Here is an 18,376-nt window from a genome sequence, read left to right as displayed (position 1 = left end):
GTAAGAGTGTAACAAGCTACACTCAAAAAAATAAAACATTAGATTTACTTAAAAAAGTTATGTCAAGTGGTTCCACACAACTGCTTTAAGTAACTTTTAAGAAATGTTGTTACTTAGTTTGAACTCAATACTGTTAAGTTAGATTTACGTAAGTGTATTGGCTAAATGTAACTTAATTGCAATGCTTAGCTGATACTTATCTTTGTTGCTTTAAGCCTACATAACTTGTTTAGGCAATATCTTTGTAATACTGTTACTTAGCTGGTACATAACTTTTCTGCTTTAGAAGGACATAACCTGGTTAGGTAGTATCTTTGTAAAACTGTTATGTAGCTGCTACATAACTTTGTTGCTTTTGAATTATATAAAATTGTTAAGTAATTTCTATTCAATACAATTACAAATAAATCATTTACACTGGTTACTTCCATACAAAATAGCAAAGTTTCTTAAAAGTTACTTAAAGCAGTTATGTGGAACCACTTGACATAACATTTTTAAGTAAATCTTAGGGAGATCTTTTAGGAAGAAATGAAGACAGCACCCAAATTATCAAACACAATCCTGCCTTTAATAAGCACATTCAGTGCATATAAAATACTTTTTTCCAAGCACAACAGCTTAACACAAAGTGCAATCAATGCAACTTGTTACAAATTCCAAGTGAATATTTTGTGCAGAAAATGTAGATCAGTATAAAGTGCTAACCAACTTGTCGTCAAACTAAAATGATTAAAAAAAATGATCCAACAAAGTCCTGTCTTTACTAAGCACATTCAGTGCATATTAAAGACTTGTTGACAGACCGAAAAGACTGTAGAGCCGTAGCTTAACACAAAGTGCAATCAATGCAGACAACTTGTTACAACTTTAACTAAATACTTTGTGCATAAAACAATATTTTACTTCAAAGATCAGTGAAGTGCTAACCAACTTGTCTTTCAACTGGTCCAGAAAGCATCCAAATTATCAAAATAAATCCTACATTTTACAAGACGTTTCAGGAATTATTTTCAAACACTGATAAGCATGAAAGAGCAAACTAAACTCATTTAAAACAGTGAAAATTGGCTGTTTTGTTCAAAAACTGTACTGTAAAACAGTGCTACTCAGTTTTTCAAGTTATGGTTACATACCAAGTTGCAGACAGCTGCCAAATGTCACATTCTTTGAAATATCAAATCACAGCGGCCTAACCGCTAGAACTTTTAAAAATGTCTGTCATTTTCTGTATGTTGTCAAGTAGCAGTAGAAGAAGTGCAACACCAATTTTTTAAGTAACAGTATTTTGCTAAAATGCAAATGAACATTATTGTTCTCTAAAACTGGTGAATGTTCCCAAGAAACAGTACTGACAATGAAAAAAAGTGTTTATGAACAACTTAACTATACCTGAACGTAAAGCATTCAAACTAAGTTAAGCAATAAGGGCCTCCCGCTTCCTCCTCTTTATTCAAGGAGTTTGTTTCTGAGCACTTGAACTTTGTTTGATAGCTTCTTAGCATCAAGTCCCATCAGTACTTTCTGAAAAAACTCAAAAGTGTACCTGAGGTTGGATGGGTAGCTCATGTTTAAAGTGTAGATCAGGCCGAACAACAACACAACAGCAGTGGCAACATCAGGAAGATCTCTGAGCACAGCGACACCCTCAATTATGATACCAATGTCTTCTACCGGGTCAAGGTCACGCTCTCCTTCTGGTTTGATGACGTAGATGCCAATGAGCGTCTTCTCCATTTCACTTTCGGCCTCATGGAAGTCCACATCCTAAAAAAATAAATAAATAAACATAATAATACAAGTTGCAGGGTTTCTTATTCCACCCAAAGTGGAAATTTGTCCATTACCATATTGCCAAGAGTTAGATAAGTGAGACCAATTTTCACTTTGGGGTGGAATATCCCTTTAAGCTGCAAAACAGTAGACAGCTCAGAGCGAGATGAGAGGTGTTGGTCCATCATCTAGATTACACGGCAGAACAACAAAGCAGAAAGACAGTACACTCAGCCCACATTACACCCCAACTGTAATGGCAAGGGTCACTCCCGCATAAGCTTGTGCTTTTATATCTCCAATAATGTTCTAATTTTAACTTTTTGTTATAATCTAGTGAATGTGTGTGAGGAAAAATTACCGTCGGTTAAATTTTTATTACTGGAAATTGTTTCTATTTGATTACTTGCCTGATATTCTTTGATCAAGCTGTTCGGATCTTCATTGAGGTAGACTGCAAGTCCTTTCATCGTACACACTCTTCTCATTGCAACTGTGTCGTTCTGTAAAACATAAAAGCAAATTTGACTTAGCTAAACTTTAAAGACATTTTCAGTTAACTTCAGCAAAATAAATGTATATAATGCTTTGAGAAAAAAAGTCCATGACACACTACAGAAGAACAACAAAATTTAAAATAAAAAAAATTAAGGAAAGAAGGAACATTATCATTTGAAAAAATGTGACGAGCAAAAAAAGGTAACCACAGGATCCCAAAAAAACCAGAAACCCGACCAAAAACAGCAGGATGAAGAATCCAGTGAGGAAGAGGATGAACAAGAGGTCACACCAAAGCCAGCCTGAACAGAGGATTTTTTTTTAAAGTAAACCACTGAGTCCACTGATCTAAGGCTTAGGAGGAGAGTTCCAGAGTTTGGGGGCCACAACAGCAATGATCTGTCACTTTTGGTCTTTAGAGTGTTGTGCACTACCAGGCTTTGATCACTGGACCTCAGGGACCTGCTGGGGGTGTTGGGACTGAGAAGATCCCCATTGTATGATGGTGCTTGTCCATGTAAGGCCCTAAGGACCAGAACCAGGATCTTGAAATGAACCTTGAAGTTGACCAGCAGCCAGTGACGCTGGAAGAGAAGCGGGGTGACGTGGGTGTGTTTGGAGGACTTGAACAGGAGGTTTTGCAAGGACAAATGAAAAAACAGTTGTAGTACTAAGCCAGGGTTTCCCAAAACCCTGGTCCTCAGGGCCCACTGTTCTGCATGTTTTCCATGTCTCTGCTTGAGTTTGGGTCACTGAACTCGTGTGTTGCACAGTGTGTCACGTCTCTAGAGTCCTAAGAGTGTGTCATGGGCAGCCGTGTGCGACGGCCGAAAAAACGCACGGTGTGATCCCGGCACAAAACAACCAACAGCAGAGGACATCCAGGACCACAATCTGAATATTACAGACAACACCAACAAGTACCAGATTCAAAACTGTTTGTAAGGTAAAGCATGTTGGTGCAATAGCTTTACTTTTGAGCTGATTTTATAAGACAGACCATCGCATCATTACAGAGTGATAAATCCGAATCTGTGAGCCGCGTAAATGCGGCAAGGCGCAAAGGTGAAAAGTGATAAAACTCAGCTCAGAGACCTCCCTTTATCCCGTCTTGGTTTGAAAGGTGCCTGATGGCAGTTTATTCTAGCTTCAGCTTTTCTACTATAAATGCCAAAATTCTCCCCAGGGAGCCGCGGCAAATCCCGTTTTGGAAACGCTACGGTCCTGTAAAAAACAGCTTTTAATTCTGGCAATTTTTTTTATGAAGTATCCAAATCAACTTAAAACTTTATTACTGTGACAACACTATCATGAAAAGGACAAAGAATAAACAATCCCATAATACCAACATTAAACTTTACCTTACAATAGAAGGAGACAACAAAATCATATGTATTAAAAGAGGGAATGAAGCATTCAAAAAAATTAATTCCAAACCTCATCAATTGCAGCCATGATTTCTGTGATCTTGCATCCAGATGTTCCTCCCTTGTTTCTGAAGACTTTGGTCAGTTTGGTTGTGTTGTTGTCCAGCTGTGCCATAAATGTGGATGTTAGCGGGACCGTAGTGATGCGCTGGAATTCAGCATTTATCTGTAAAATAAACAAATGTTTAGCGTGATGGGTTTAAAATATTGCATGTGGAGTGCATTTGCAGATCAACTGATTCAGTTACCTCACGTGGAGAAAAAAGAGCTGGCCATCGGCTTTTAAAGTCAGCTACGAAGGGCATGTCCTGAAGAATTTCTTGCCTCCGGTGAGGAAAGGTTTGGGCCATTTTTGCTTAGATGGTTTCATCGTTGTTCTTCTTCTTGAACTCTGAAAGCAGCACCAACCTTTCTTCTTCCTGACTCTCTCGGGTTTCTCCAGCTGGATAATCAGGGCAGAAATTCACCTCCGCTCTCCTGGGTTTCTTGACTTGGTTGGGATGCACATTACTGTTCCCTCTTCTTTTGAGAGAATTGATGACCAACTCACTACACCCTAAGTTCTTCAGTTTTCCACGATAGTTTGACATTTTATACTTCAAACTGATCTTCCATGCAGAAAATCCAGTTTCTGAACCCTTCTCTTTCAAGCATGGATGCTTTACAACCAAAGCTTGGCAAACATCACTAAGATTGCTGTCTGAAGGGTAAGCTTTGTACTTCATAATTTCTGAAGACAAGCTCTCTAAAATGTCAGACTTGAGCTTTGGTTTTAGGGTTAAAAGTGTTCCATTGGCTTGGAATTCCTGGTTGCCTTTTGTCAATTGCAGCTCTACATCGAAGCTAAACTCAGGTATGCGAAAGTCCAGTGGCCAGGCTTCTGATCGCAGCGTGGAGTTTGCTGAGCTCGAGGAGCTTGATGACCTGGATTCTGGCGATGACAGTATATCTGTGTCATAATCAGGGTTGTGGCCAGAGCAGGGGCTACCCAAGTTAAATGAGGACACACTGCTTTCATTACTACCAGTGGATGTTTCTGGTACACCTGTTTTAATCACTTTTATTTTGTCCATGTCTTTTACATCAAATGTGGATGTCATGTAGGGCTGAACGATATATCGCATTTGCGATAATATCGCGACATGATCAAGTGCAATTTTCTAACCGCAAAGGCTGCGATTATACTCTGGACATGTCCAAATTCATGTGCTGCATCCTCCTGAGGCCGCATTTGTAGACCGATTACGTCACAGCGACGCGCCGAAGGCTGTCCAAATTACTACCATATCCCAGAATTCATAGCGCGGCCCAGCCAAACTCCAGTTTCCAGCAATGGTGGCCGCTACTAAGTTTTAAAATTACTCATACTAATCTTTCTGGGTCACAAAATAAACTTTTAACATATTTTCAGGCGAGAAAGTAGTTGTGTAAACATCAAATATCTGCTCGGTTTATCAAGATATCCCATATTTGCAAAAGTGCTTCGACGTTTTCAGAGGCGTCTGCTACCCACCAGCTCGACAGCTAGCCGGGAGCTCGAGGGTTACTGATGCGGCCGAGAACGGCACAACTCCCGGCACATCATTTTTAGATCACCGCGGAGTTTCGCTGCTCGGGTTAAACGTAATATATAAGTCACTTAGACAACCTAAAAATGTTATTGTTGGGCTTTTTTCAGTGTTTTGTTTGTTCGTGAGTAAATCGGTTTGGCTGAGATTAAAGTTATTAGATTAGATAAAATAAAACTTTATTAATCCCCCGGGTGGGTTCCTCCTTGGTTTTCACACAGCTGACTAAACGTCAAACAGAAAACTTATTAAACAGAAGTATGAGACAGTCGAGAATTTACACCAGTGTCTGGTTATATTTTAGATAGCAAGAAGCAGACGGCCGAGTTTATTAAACTCCACCGAGACAGCGGTGACGCTAATCAGAACTAGACCGTCCAATTTCACGCCTTTAAATTTTAAAGGCGTGTTTGTGTGTGTGTTTATACAATTGCTATTATGTTTGCACTTTATGTGTAATGTTACTGACTGCAGAGATCAGTAAGCTGTGTGTATTTTTTATTTATTAGTTTTATTTATTTAATATTATTTTTTAATTGAATGACTGTCTAGTAGTTCACAGATGTGGAAAAACTGAGTGTGGTAAAGCCACTGATTTTGTTTATGTATATTTCTGCAATCTGCACATTGTACTGACTTTCATTTTAATGTTTACACCAGGGTTCCTTGTCAGCACTTTATGCTCAGATGTTTGTAAGCTAAAAATAAACTATTGTGTATGTTCAAATATACTGTTGTGATTGAAGAAGTTAAATAAAAATGTCAGTCATCAATTCATGCATCACCTCATGTCATCATAACAGAGGTCTGTCTTCCAGGAAAGAACAGTTTAAAATTAATGTAATATAGTATTGGCCATACTATATGATGTATTGCTTGTCTTTGTTTAATAATACAGAAGACAAAGACCTTAAAAAATAATCGCATATCGCATCGCAATCGCAATATTGGGGCAAAAAAAAATCGCAATTAGATTATTTTCCATAATCGTTCAGCCCTAATGTCATGTTAAGGAACTGATTAAAATCTGTGTCCATGTACTGCAATCTGAACTGTTCAGAAACTCCGCACTGATTTTCAATCTCCGCTTTGAGCTCGTTAACATTCTTTGGTATCCCCAAAGGAAGGGTTAACTTGAGTGCGTTGTTCTCCCCCAGGATTATCAGAAGCTTTGTTGGGGCTGTCATTTCTGATGTCCCAATCTCCAACTGTTACTCTAAAAAATAAGTGCAAGAACATGAGCAGGTGGTTCCCAAACTTCAGTACATGTTACAATGGTGAAGCAGGTATTTTTTTAGTGGTATTCAGAATTTCGCAGCACAATTTTTTTTCTAGTATTTTTACAAGGCTTGAAACATATCCGAGTAGATTTAAGTTCTGGTCCAACTATTTTTAAGAACCAAACTTTGAGAAGAACTGCTATACAGCACAAAAATTAAATCGGCAACATGGACATTAAAATTACCTGAACAGTGTATGTATCTCTTTAATGTAACCATGCGAAAAGCTCCGACTTGGTAGTCACAAAGTGGATAACAATCCACCAGATCCTCATGTGCAACAAGAGAAATTTCCTTTGGAGATGGGTCAATTTTGAAGGATCCATAGTGTTCAGTGTACCACGAGCTCAGTTTTTTTACTATAAACACCAACGAATCTGCCAAAATACACATCTGCAGGATTTCAGCAAACTCTGGCAGACCCCCCAGTGATCCATGTACTATTAACATGCCCTTCCTGTAGTAGATGCCCGCAACAGACACACTCTGGGCAAGGCTAACTACAGCTGTGTCAGGGTACTTTTCAGCAAGACAATGTGCAATTTCACGTTTGAGAAGTTCTACTGGGACTGCCGAGACTCGTGAAACCTCAAAAGTGGCTTTGCTACAGCCTGATGAATGCATGTAATGGCCAATCATGAGCTGGTGATTGGTTGACAAAGACAGGGTTATGTTTTTGAAGCAGTTTGTGTGTCTAGCAACTTTTTTAAAAAATGTGTGCTTTGCCTCGAATCTGATTGTCCATAATAAGGCAAGTGGACCAAAATGGCGAATTATTGAGGGATAATGAGCCAGAAAGTGATGTTTTGGCAATGGTCTTCTATCTGGGCATACTTCTTTGTACCTTTGATGGTGGTCTAAAATCTTACTCTCCAGGTATGCAACTGAGTCACTGTTATGAACAGGACACACAACAAGCTCAACAATATTCTTCAAATCTAGTAGAAGTTCCCAAGCTGGTTCGTTTTCAGGTATGTGTTGTCCAATAATAAGTGGCAGAAGTCTTAGTAAACACCAATTTTCATGTGCATTGCCACCAACAGTTTTTTTACTAAGAAAATTGTGAGGCAATTTCTGAGGACGATTAGTCTGATCCCCTCCTTTGTAGGGAAATGACTGAACAAGTCTATTTAGATTTTCAAAAGTGATGTACTTCTTGCCTATTAGTATTCGAAGGCACTCAGCTATCTCAAAAGGCACAATACCTTCAAAAAGGTCATGTGCAAGATCAGGGGGGAATCCTGCAGTGACCTTGAAGAAAGACAGACTGTCTGCTAAGACACACGAGCTTTTCACACCACAACAAGCTACCCCTGTCTCACGTGCAGTTGCTATGTGTACACGATGGAGCTCCTCAGTTCTCAGAGAAAAGTCACTATTTGTAGCTTTTGATTCAATTTCTGAGCGTGTAGCAGTACAAAACCTGCAAAAGTAATCTCCAGAAAAACTTTCCACAAAACCGGCCAATCCATGAGCTCCGAGGCTGTCTGCCACTACATATTGGACAGTGCCTTTAAAGTTGACCCCTAAATTGTCAATGAACACTCCCTGCTGCTCTAAAATGACAAGGTCTTGCAAAAGTGGCTCAAATATTTTTGGATAGCCAAAGGTCCTAAGGTCCTCACTTTTGCACAAGAGAGCCAAATAAATAGAAGAGAGGGATGAATGACTACCTGGTGGCAAGTTACCTAAAATCCAGTAAACTGAGCAAAGTTTATGCTTTTTCCGTGATGTCCCCAATGGATTGCAAATTTCGAAATCATCAACATAAAGACAAATAGAGATTCTTAGTTCACCGCCTGAGAAAAACTCATTATTTTGAAAATGTAGACCATCTTTATATGATGTATACTTTTCCTTATTTACAAAAGGATTCTGATTGTGGCTAGTGACAAATTTGTTCAGTATGTTTTCTTGTTTAAATATCTGCTGTAATGATTTTAGAATAGGAATATACTGAAAGGTCCTCTTGCTTTGGGAGTCGAGAATGTATTCAATTGGATCAATTACTTCAAAATGTTTTCTGTAATACTGTCTGCGTTTGAAGGCAGTGGCAAGTGTGCCGTCCTTTTCTATGGCTTTTAACAAAGGGTTAAAAGAAACTGCCTTTGTCAGTTCTTCAATAACAGGCTGGTCTAGACAAAGGTTATGATTCTTGAGTATGTCTACAATTACTTGATTTGTCAAAGGCACTGATGCACAGCTTATCAGGTAGTGCAATTCTGAAAGCAACTCGTCAATTGCTATGCTGGGAACATGAAAATAGTTTTCCAACTTAAGTAAAAGAGATGCAAAATTAAGTTCTATTACATTTGCCAAATCTTCAGTCTCACTTGTAGTTGTATCGTGATCAATATTTGCACTTATGTCCTCTTCTACAATAGTGTCTGTACTGTCATCAGCTGATGTTTGGCCTACAATAGTGTTAGCAATACCGATTTTAAAGTCTTTTAAGGTATAAGGATTGTGTTTCCTATTTCGATGAGACTTGAATGTACCATAGATATTTGTTTTGAAAGAACAACCCTCAAACATGCAATGCACAGTCTCGTTACATTTTAGATGGTTGTTAATGTGAGAAAAATACTCCTGCTCTGAAGCTATGTTGCAGCAGGAACACAAATGGCAGTTAAATGTTGCCAAACTCACAGACTTGTCTAGAGTTCTTTGGGTATGTGATCTGCTTAAGTGGCTATGTAGAGCATTCCATGTTTTGAAAACACAGACACAATCAGAATAGGCACATGGATACTGCTGTCTACTATGAACTAACCTGTAGTGTTTTAATAACAGAGCTCGTGATGACACCACTTTTTTGCACAATTTGCACTGCCACATCAACGTATCTGGGGGAGAAGCACAAAAGACATTTTCATTACACTGTCCCTGAAAAAACTAAATAATTTGCACATTGTTAATGTTTCATATTAATCAGTTTTATTTTTAATATTGTATGCTACAACAATGAATTTATTGATCTACATCATCACCACTGCATATTGTGTAAATGTGTGTGTAATCTGACATTAAAAGTCGAGTGAGAAATCCCATGGACATTGTACAACATTAATGCAGTTCATCTTACACCAGCTTACTAAATGCTTTCTGCAAGCTACATCAAAACGTAAGCTGAAATATTAGACAGAAAATACACCCTAACCTGTCTGCTAGCGAGGAGCGCTTCTCCACTGTTGTTGGCTAAAGTGCAACGCAGTCAGGCGTCCGAGTATAAACTCGGCGCGAAAGTGCGTGCCGGACTGAATGCGCTGCCTGTACCGACGCATACCGACGCTAGCGCTACACTACATTTGGGCTGAAAACAGAGCTTTGCTATTGCAATGGAGTCCCCTCCAAAATCATTTGGAAACTCACGTGCAGCGAGTCCACGTTAGCAAACCTTTACCTGGCAAAACCCTGCCTGTACTCTTTTCTTAGTAGCACTTGCGACATTAACTGACGTGTGAACATATATATGTAGACGGGCTTTACAAGAAAAATGACTTCTTACCTGATTTTTGGACAAAAATGCGGCTGAACCAGTCCACATGGCGAAGAAAAAGCAAGCTTGAGAAAGAGGGTGGTGCGCATGCGCATTGGCCCTTACTTAGGCAGGCTCTGCACGCAGCAGTATGTGCAGAGGGACAAACCTGTGAATTTACTCAACAATGTTACGTTGACACAGTTCAATGACTTTGTGTAACAACAAAAAGTAACAACATTTCATTAAATTTGCACAAACACTTTAAGAATTTTTGCAAAATCGAGTTTTTTTTTTTTTTTTTTTTTTTTTTTTTCTTCTAAATGACATCAGAAACAGCAGTATGCGACATTACGTGATGGCAGAGCTTCAGTTCATCCTTTGTCATTTTTTTTTTTTTTTTTTTTTTTTTTTTAATAAATAGGACAGGGGGAATGAATGAGAGAGAGAGGGGGAGAGAAAGAAAGAAAACCAAAGGGGAGAAGAGACGGTGAGAAGGGGGGGGAAGAGAGAGAAAAAAAAAAAACTCCTGGGTCACCTGTATGGAGAAAAAAAAAACAAACAAACAAACAAAAAAAACAAACAGAGGAGACAGCAAACAACAAAGAGCAACATAATAATAGAGAAAACAAAGCACCATCACAATAAACTAGCTAGTCATAGATATCAGTATTTACTAAGTAATAAACGATATTGTGCAGCACGCAAGATAGACAGCGCACAGTGTGCTTTGAGGCAGCAGCCAAGAAAGCTTTAGTCCGCGTCTGTGAATACCCATGTGTGCATACCTGTGTGGATCAGCATGCTTGCATTCCAAAGGTTTCTCCATGTAATGATCTGCTAGGGAGTGTGGGGGGGCCACAGCCCCGTCCTCCAGGGTGTGAAGCGGGTATGGAGGAGATCAAAACTCCAGACATCCAGAGGCCCCCAGAACACAAGAGACCATGGAAGACCAACAGAGGGGCAGCCGCGCCACTGTTCCAGTAAGAGCTGAGGAGAGTCCCAGATGAGGGCTCGCCCCAGCAGCCGCGGAGCAGAAGTCAGGGGGAGTTGCAGTGACGCGCCCGTGAGCTCCGCCGGCCCCCAGCTGCGCCTGAGTGACCGAGCCCTAGGCCGAGAGGCCGGGGGCACCCCACCTCCAAAGGGGCCCGAGCGAGCCCCAGGCCCCAGGCCCCGACAAGCGGCCGCCAAGGAGTGAGCCGGTGTGTACCCGGACGCCCACCCCCAGACACAAAGAACCACCAACACACCGACACCTGAGGGAGTCCGCCACCGGCAGGGGAAGTGGTGGTGGGTGGAGATAGGCCTCCAAACCTTGGAGGGCCTGAGGTGTCCCCAGAGAGGTGGCGTCTGATACCCAACCTGACATATAGACACAGACATACAGGCACACACAGACACAAACATCCATTCCCACCCTCATGCTCTCATATGCACTCACTCCACACTCAACCAACGTGGAGACAGACATAAAGAGACGCTGTACACACGATCACACTCCCCAAGCGTACTCTACAAACCGGGTCTAGGTACCCTTGCCCCTGGAGGGGGGAATTGCACCCAGACCCAGGTGGTGTTACCCTTTTCCCTGCGGTGGGGAGAGGCAGACCACCCCGACTCCGCAGCAGCAGGGAGGCCCCACACCCCAGACCGCAGTCGGACGGCCAACTCCTCCTACTAGCCCTCCCGCTCCAGCAGGCCGCAGAGAATGGGGGTGGGAGAAGACTCCAAACCTCCCTACACCCGCTCATTGTAGTGTTGATGCATATGTGTTCTAAGGTGCAATTAAAACCCAGGAGGGCATGGAGCTACCTGCCAAGGAGCAGCAGGTAAGCGCATAGTCCCTCCTGCTAACCCTCAATGACTAAGTGTATTTAAAATTGAGAGGTGGGCAACGACGTCAGGGGTGAGGTATACACCCTGATGGTGATTTGGACTCCGTGATTGTGCCCACCCCCAAGATCCTATATGTATGTGTAATGAGAGTGTGAATAATGTGAATGTCTAAGTTGTGGGATAAAATTGAGGCAGAGGCAGCCAGAAGGGGACGGGGGGGGGGGGGGGGGTAGCCTCCTCTGCACCCTGGTGACATACCCCCACTCCAAGGCCCTGCATGTGTGGGTGGTTGTGGAGGAGCGGGAAGAGGGAGGCAGCTGGAGATGGGGAGGGAAGGAAGGGAGGGGCAGGTAACCCCTCCCTGGGGCCAGCTCCCCCGCTGACCCCAGTAGGCACTCCCACCCTCCGCGACCCGCCAGGGAAGGGGGGCCCAGGCCCATCAGACCGGGGCCCAGTGCAGTAGCGCCCCCCGGCTCCACAGAGCCCTGGACAGTCCACCCAACCCCACCACAGAGAAAACTGCACCCACCCCACCAACCACACATCTTCCAGACTACATAAGACGGTAAACGCCCAGGCTGAGATCTTCCTCCACCTCTCCTGTATCTCCCCCTCCTGCAGAGAGTTCCTGAGAGAAGAAAGCTCCTGCAAGATGTGACCATCCCCCCCACCAGTTGAAGAGCCCCCCAGGCGGCTCGATGCACCGGCGGCACCCTGCTCCAGGGCCGGGCCCCCATGCACCCACCCGCCCACAACCCCGGCAACACACCAACCAGGACCCGAGCCCCCGAGGCCCAGCCCGGGCCCCAGCCCAGAGACGGAGCGCCCCCAGAACCTCACGCCCATCCCGGACCCACCCAGGGGCAGCCAGGTTGCCAGGTCAGTAACCCGCGTCCGTCAGCACAGACCCTCCCCTAGCCCCGCTGCACGCAGCCGCGAGGAAACAGTCACCTGAGAGCCAACAGAGCCCTCAACCGGACGTGACCGCTACCCCGGGTTGAGCCCCCCAAGGAAGATGCCTCCGGGGAACCCCCCGACGCCCTAAGCCTGTCCCTACCCCCTCACCAATCACAACAGTGAAGGCGGGACCAAACTATGACCCCCCACCCCCACTAGGTGATGGAGCTGATAAAAGGGGCCCAGAGCAATTGATCTAATGTGGTGGCAGAGGCTGTGTCAAGACTAATGTAATCTAATAGATAATTTCTATATTGGTTAGAATTAAGATTATTTTTATTTTTCCAGTTCATGAGGACTGTTTTCTTGGCTATGCATAGGGCAGTGAAAACCATATGGGCGATATTCTTTTCTGAAGTGACATTATCTAAGCTGCCCAACAAACACACTAAGGGGGAAGTTGGAATGTTACATTTCAGACACTTCGATAAGTCTTCACATATCTCGCGCCAAAACTTCTGAACTGGTGGACAGAACCAAAGAGCGTGGATGTAATTGTCTGGTGTATTGCCTTGACAGTGTGAGCAGTTGTTGGAAGATGTAAAGCCCATCTTGAACATCCGATGACCTGTATAGTGCACTCTATGAAGTATTTTGTATTGTATTAATTGCAGACTGGGATTTTTAATTAATTTAAAAGTTTTTAAGCAAATCTGAGACCAGAAGTTTTGGTCTAGGTTGACTGATAAATCTGCTTCCCACTTTGCAGTAGGAAGGGATATTGATTCATCTAATTTAGAAAGTGTTCTGTATATTTTAGATAATAATTTGGGGGATTTAAGAGTAAGAAAATGTGCCGCACTTAGTGGTGTTTGTAATTCAACTTGACTGAGGTTAAATTTCTTTTTTACTATGGATTTAATTTGTTGATATTCTAAAAACCTTGTCTTGTTGATCCCATATTGTTCAACTAGTCTGTCAAATGGAATAAATTCTGTTCCCTCTAATATATGTTCTAAGTATTTAATTCCTTTACAACTCCATTCTGGGAAATTAATCATATTATTGTTTTGTAATATGTCAGGGTTATTCCAGATAGGTGTACGTTTGCATGGGATTAATGAAGACTCCGTTATTTTTAGAAACTCCCACCATGCTGTTAGAGAAAAGCTGATGTTGATACTTTTAAAGCATTCATGTCTTTTGATGTTTGAGCTAATAAATGGTAGGTCTGAAATCTCTAGATCCTTGCATAGTGCCTGTTCAACATCTAGCCAGGGCTCAACTAAGAAGGTATGTTTTAACCATTCTGAGATGAACTGAAGCCTGTTGGCTAAGAAGTATTGGTGAAAATTAGGCAGATCTAATCCTCCTCTATCCTTGGTTCTTTGTAGCGTTTTTAAGCTAACACGCGGGGGTTTATCTTTCCAAAGGAATTTGGAAATATATGAATCCAGAGATCTGAACCAATCTTGTGATGGTTTGTTAGGGATCATCAAAAATAAGTAATTTATTTTTGGCAAGATCATCATTTTTATAGTGGCGACCCTTCCCATGAGTGATATGGGTAAAGATTTCCATCTAGTCAGATCGCCTTCTACTTTCTTTAGAAGTGGGATGTGGTTTAGTTTAGTTAAGTCTGAAAGCTTAGGAGAGATATTAATACCTAAATATTTAATATTTCCGGATTGCAGTGGGGCAGAGGAAGAATTATGGAAGGAGCAGTTAATGGGGAGAACTGTAGATTTTGGCCAGTTAATTGAATAATCTGAAACTCTTGAAAACCAGTTTATTAAAGTAATTACCTCAGAGAGGTTGGTTTGTGTGTTTTGCAGAAAAAGCAACACATCATCCGCATAGAGACTGATTTTATGTTCTATGTTCTTACATTTTATGCCCTTAATTGTTGTAGCCTGTCTAAATGCTGCTGCTAGAGGTTCGATAAAAATTGCAAAAAGTGAGGGGGAGAGTGGGCATCCCTGTCTGGTGCCCCTCAGGAGACAGAAGCTGGAGGATGTCTGGTCATTTGTTCTGATACGAGCCGTTGGGGAATTGTATAATATTCTTATCCAGTTTATGAAAGAGTTTCCAAAACCAAATTTGTGTAAAGTTGCGAATAAAAATTTCCAATTAACTCTGTCAAATGCTTTTTCTGCATCTAGAGATAATATTATGGCTTCGATGTTTTTATCGTATGAGTAGTCTATTAAATTAAGTAATCTACGAGTGTTTGTTGAGGAGTGCCGACCTTTTATGAAACCAGTTTGGTCAGGATGAATTAAGAGGGGGGTCATTTTCTCTAATCTCTTTGAGAGAGCTTTGCAGATTATTTTAAGGTCTACATTTAAAAGAGAAATTGGACGATAGCTTGAGGGAAATAAAGGGTCTTTGCCTGGTTTTAGCAGGAGACTAATGTTGGCAGAATTCATATTTGGTGGTAGTCTGCCCTTTTCCTCGATTTCCTGCAACATGCTGTGGAATACTGGTGCCAAAATTGTCCAGAATTCTTTGTAGAATTCTGCAGGGAAGCCGTCTGGACCTGGAGCCTTATTATTGGGCATACTTATCAGGGCTTCCTGGAGTTCACTTGGCGTCAGTGGCGAATCCAATTCCATTGCTTGACTGTCTAGTAATTTTGGAAGAGTTACGTTGTCAAGAAACAGATCAATTTCATTTTTAGATGGGTTTATTTGTGGTGAGTATAAAGTTTCATAGAAATCCCTAAAAATGTTGTTTATTCTTCCAGGATCATATATTGTGTTCCCCGATAAATCTTTAGCAGCACATATAGTTGTTTTTTCTTTATTTATTTTTAGCTGGTTAGCTAGAAATCGACCTGATTTGTTACTGTGTTCAAAATTCTGCAAGCGAAGTCTTTGTATAAGGAATTGTGTTTTTTTATTAATAATTTCATTTAATTCTAGTTTTGTTTTGCATATTTTGTTCAATGTTTCCTGATCTTGGTGGGACGCGTAGGCTTCTTCTAGTGATTTGATGGTTTTTTCTAATTCCTGAATATTTTTGTTTTCTTCTTTCTTTTTGTGTGATGAGAAAGAAATTATTTTACCTCTCATCACAGCTTTCCCTGCTTCCCATAGAACAGAAGCAGATATTCCGGGAGTGTCATTAAAGTCTAAATATGAAGTCCATTCCTTTTTAAAGTATTTAATAAAGTCTTCATCTTTAAGTAGTGATATATTAAATCTCCAGTTTTTACTTGGCGTAGTATTATTCTTGTGCATTAGTGTTAAAGATACAGGAGCATGATCGCTGACAGCTATAGGATGAATCTCAGTGTCTGAAATGTCACACAGCAGTGAGCTGCTGACCAAAAAATAATCCAGACGAGAGTAAGAGTGATGAACATGCGAGAAAAAAGTATATTCCTTACTGGTGGGGTGAAGAGAGCGCCATGCATCGCAAAGACCAAAGTCGCTCATATACTGTTTGATTATATTTGTGGACTGCCAATTACGCTGAGTTCCTGTTGTGTTGAGCCTATCCATGTCTTCATTTAGTCCAAGGTTGAGGTCACCGCCAAGAATGAGTGTGCAATCAAGGTGTTCAGAGAGTGCACTAAAAAAACCGTGGAAGAATGAGGGTTCATCAACATTTGGACCATATATACTAACAATACATAGTTTTTTGTTCAATATTGATAGTTTAATAATTAGAAATCTACCCTCTGGATCTATAACTGTATCGAGTACTGTAAAATTAACATTTTTATGTATTAAAATTGCTACTCCCCGTTGTCTAGAATTATAACCGGCTGCAAACACGTTAGGAAACTCAGGTGTTTTAAGTTCATTTAAACCTGTGACAGGTTTGTGAGTTTCTTGTAATAAAACAACATCTGCCTGTAGTTTTTTAAGCTGGTTAAATATTTTTAACCTCTTTCCTCTGGTGCCAGCTCCATTTACATTCCATGTGACAAACCTCAGCATGCCCTTAATTGTGCGTGTATGTTTAATGATGTATGCTGGGTGTTTCGTTTAGACAGGTGGAGAGAATATGGAAACATCCCTTGTTTATAAATAGAAAGAGAAAAAGAAGTGTGGTGAGAGACTCCATAAGTCTGACTATGTGTGTGAATATTCACTAATATGAACAAGCGTGGCTTGCTTATGTGTCCTGCAAGTCTGTGCGTGCTGTGAGGCTGTTGTGAATGTGCTGCCGTTGAGCTGATGTGTTTGCGTGATCGTGTTGTGAAAATATGGAGAAATAGAGGGTGTTGTTTGTAGGTGAGTGGGGAAGTAGGTGACCACAGCAGTGAAAGACAAGAGAAAGAAAGAAACCACATGAACTGTGAGCAACAACAACAAAAAAGAAACGAAACGGAAACATTCCAATTAAAGCAATGACGGAGGGTGACGGTGTTATATCTGCTATGACATCATATTGATATTACTAGGTTAAACACATTTTAAAGGAGAAAGTGTGAATGAATAAGAAAAGAGTGTAGCGGGTTCTTATCTGGAGTGCAGTCAATATAACCACGGTGTGGTGCCGGGGTCGCGGTAGAGCTGTCCGTCCACGTAGAGCCGGTCCACAGCGATGACAGCACGGGAGCCTTTCTGGATGAAGCTACGTCGAACTGGGAACAGGACCTTGCGTCGTTCCAGGATCTCTTTGGGGAACTGGTCGTTCACGCTGAAGTCCGTTCCTTTCAGCTCTCTGCCGCGACTCTTCACCTGTTCCTTCTGTTTGAATTGACTGAATTTGGCCACAATAGGCCGTGGTCTCCCGGTCCGCGACCGCGCGCCCCCCAAGCGATGTACTCTATCGAAGTCGATGTTCTTTACGGTGTCCTCCGGCAGCTTCAGGTGGATTTTAATGAAGCTTTTCACCGTTGCCTCTGCGTCCTCTCCGGCAGTTTCTGGAATACCAGAAAACACAAGATTATCTCTCATGCTACGGGCTTGTAGATCGATAACGGACTCTTTTATTTTTTTATTTTCAATGTTTAGCTGGGTCACGTTATCGGTGAGAGATTTAACCGACTCCCGTAGCGTGGCATTTTCAGCGGCAAGCGTTTCCACCTGCCGCTGGCTGAATTCCAGGGATTCTCTCAGAGATTTAAATTCCCGGTGTAAGATCTCCACCAGGGACAGCCTCGCATCGAAACTGGACAATCGCTTGTCGATTGACTCCAGGATTTCTGCGATGTCTTTGCCGGCAGGCGATGTTGTACCGGGGGAGTCTGCCGGGCGACTTCTCTTCGATGACGGCGTCTCAATTTTGGCCGGGGAAGATGCACTCTGGGCCTTATGCATTACTAAATCTTGAAAACAGTGGTCGATGTAATCTTGGAGAGCGTCTAAACTCTCCCCGTTGTCCTCCAGGGTGTTAGAGATGATAAAACAGATGTTGTTAGTTATATGACAATTGATTAGTATATTTGGTAATACTGAAGCTTGGAAAACCTTTGTTAAACTCTATGCTACCATTTGCTTTTTCTCCGCCAAAATCTCCGGCGTCTGACGTCACCTACAACATCACTTCCGTCACTTACCTCACTTCCGTCCGTCACTTACCTCCCTAGAAAATCGAGTTTATTAAGAACAAACAACAAAATCTACTTTAGTAAAAGCAGAGATAGGCTGAGTTCATTTTTTT

At 41.8% G+C, this 18,376-nt stretch overlaps 1 protein-coding gene and 1 long non-coding RNA gene across 3 annotated transcripts; both read right to left on the bottom strand.

The window, feature by feature from the left end:
* Positions 1–433: 433 nt before the first annotated feature.
* Positions 434–5,264, bottom strand: LOC146716696 (uncharacterized). 2 transcript variants are annotated; one of them, XM_085467355.1, is made up of 4 exons: positions 3,947–5,264; positions 3,709–3,864; positions 2,184–2,276; positions 435–1,767 (listed from the first exon to the last, which is right to left on the bottom strand). In XM_085467355.1, the coding sequence occupies exons 1-4, from the start codon at positions 4,046–4,048 to the stop codon at positions 1,450–1,452; spliced, it is 669 nt and encodes a 222-aa protein (XP_085323481.1). In that variant the 5' UTR covers positions 4,049–5,264; the 3' UTR covers positions 435–1,449. The 2 variants fall into 2 exon arrangements, with proteins under 2 accessions (XP_085323482.1, XP_085323481.1); XM_085467356.1 differs by lacking the exon at positions 2,184–2,276 and having other exon boundaries at positions 434–1,767.
* A 395-nt stretch (positions 5,265–5,659) lies between these two features.
* Positions 5,660–10,268, bottom strand: LOC146716695 (uncharacterized). Its single transcript, XR_014922119.1, has 3 exons — positions 10,055–10,268; positions 9,320–9,392; positions 5,660–6,482 (listed from the first exon to the last, which is right to left on the bottom strand). It is a non-coding gene; the product is annotated as an uncharacterized LOC146716695 (long non-coding RNA).
* Positions 10,269–18,376: the final 8,108 nt, after the last annotated feature.

This window comes from Copadichromis virginalis, linkage group LG2 (assembly GCF_057382275.1).
Source record: "Copadichromis virginalis isolate Kocher_CV1m ecotype Utaka linkage group LG2, C_Virginalis_male_GT1.1, whole genome shotgun sequence".
NCBI lineage: Eukaryota > Metazoa > Chordata > Actinopteri > Cichliformes > Cichlidae > Copadichromis > Copadichromis virginalis.
This window is presented reverse-complemented; position numbering and strand designations above follow the sequence as displayed.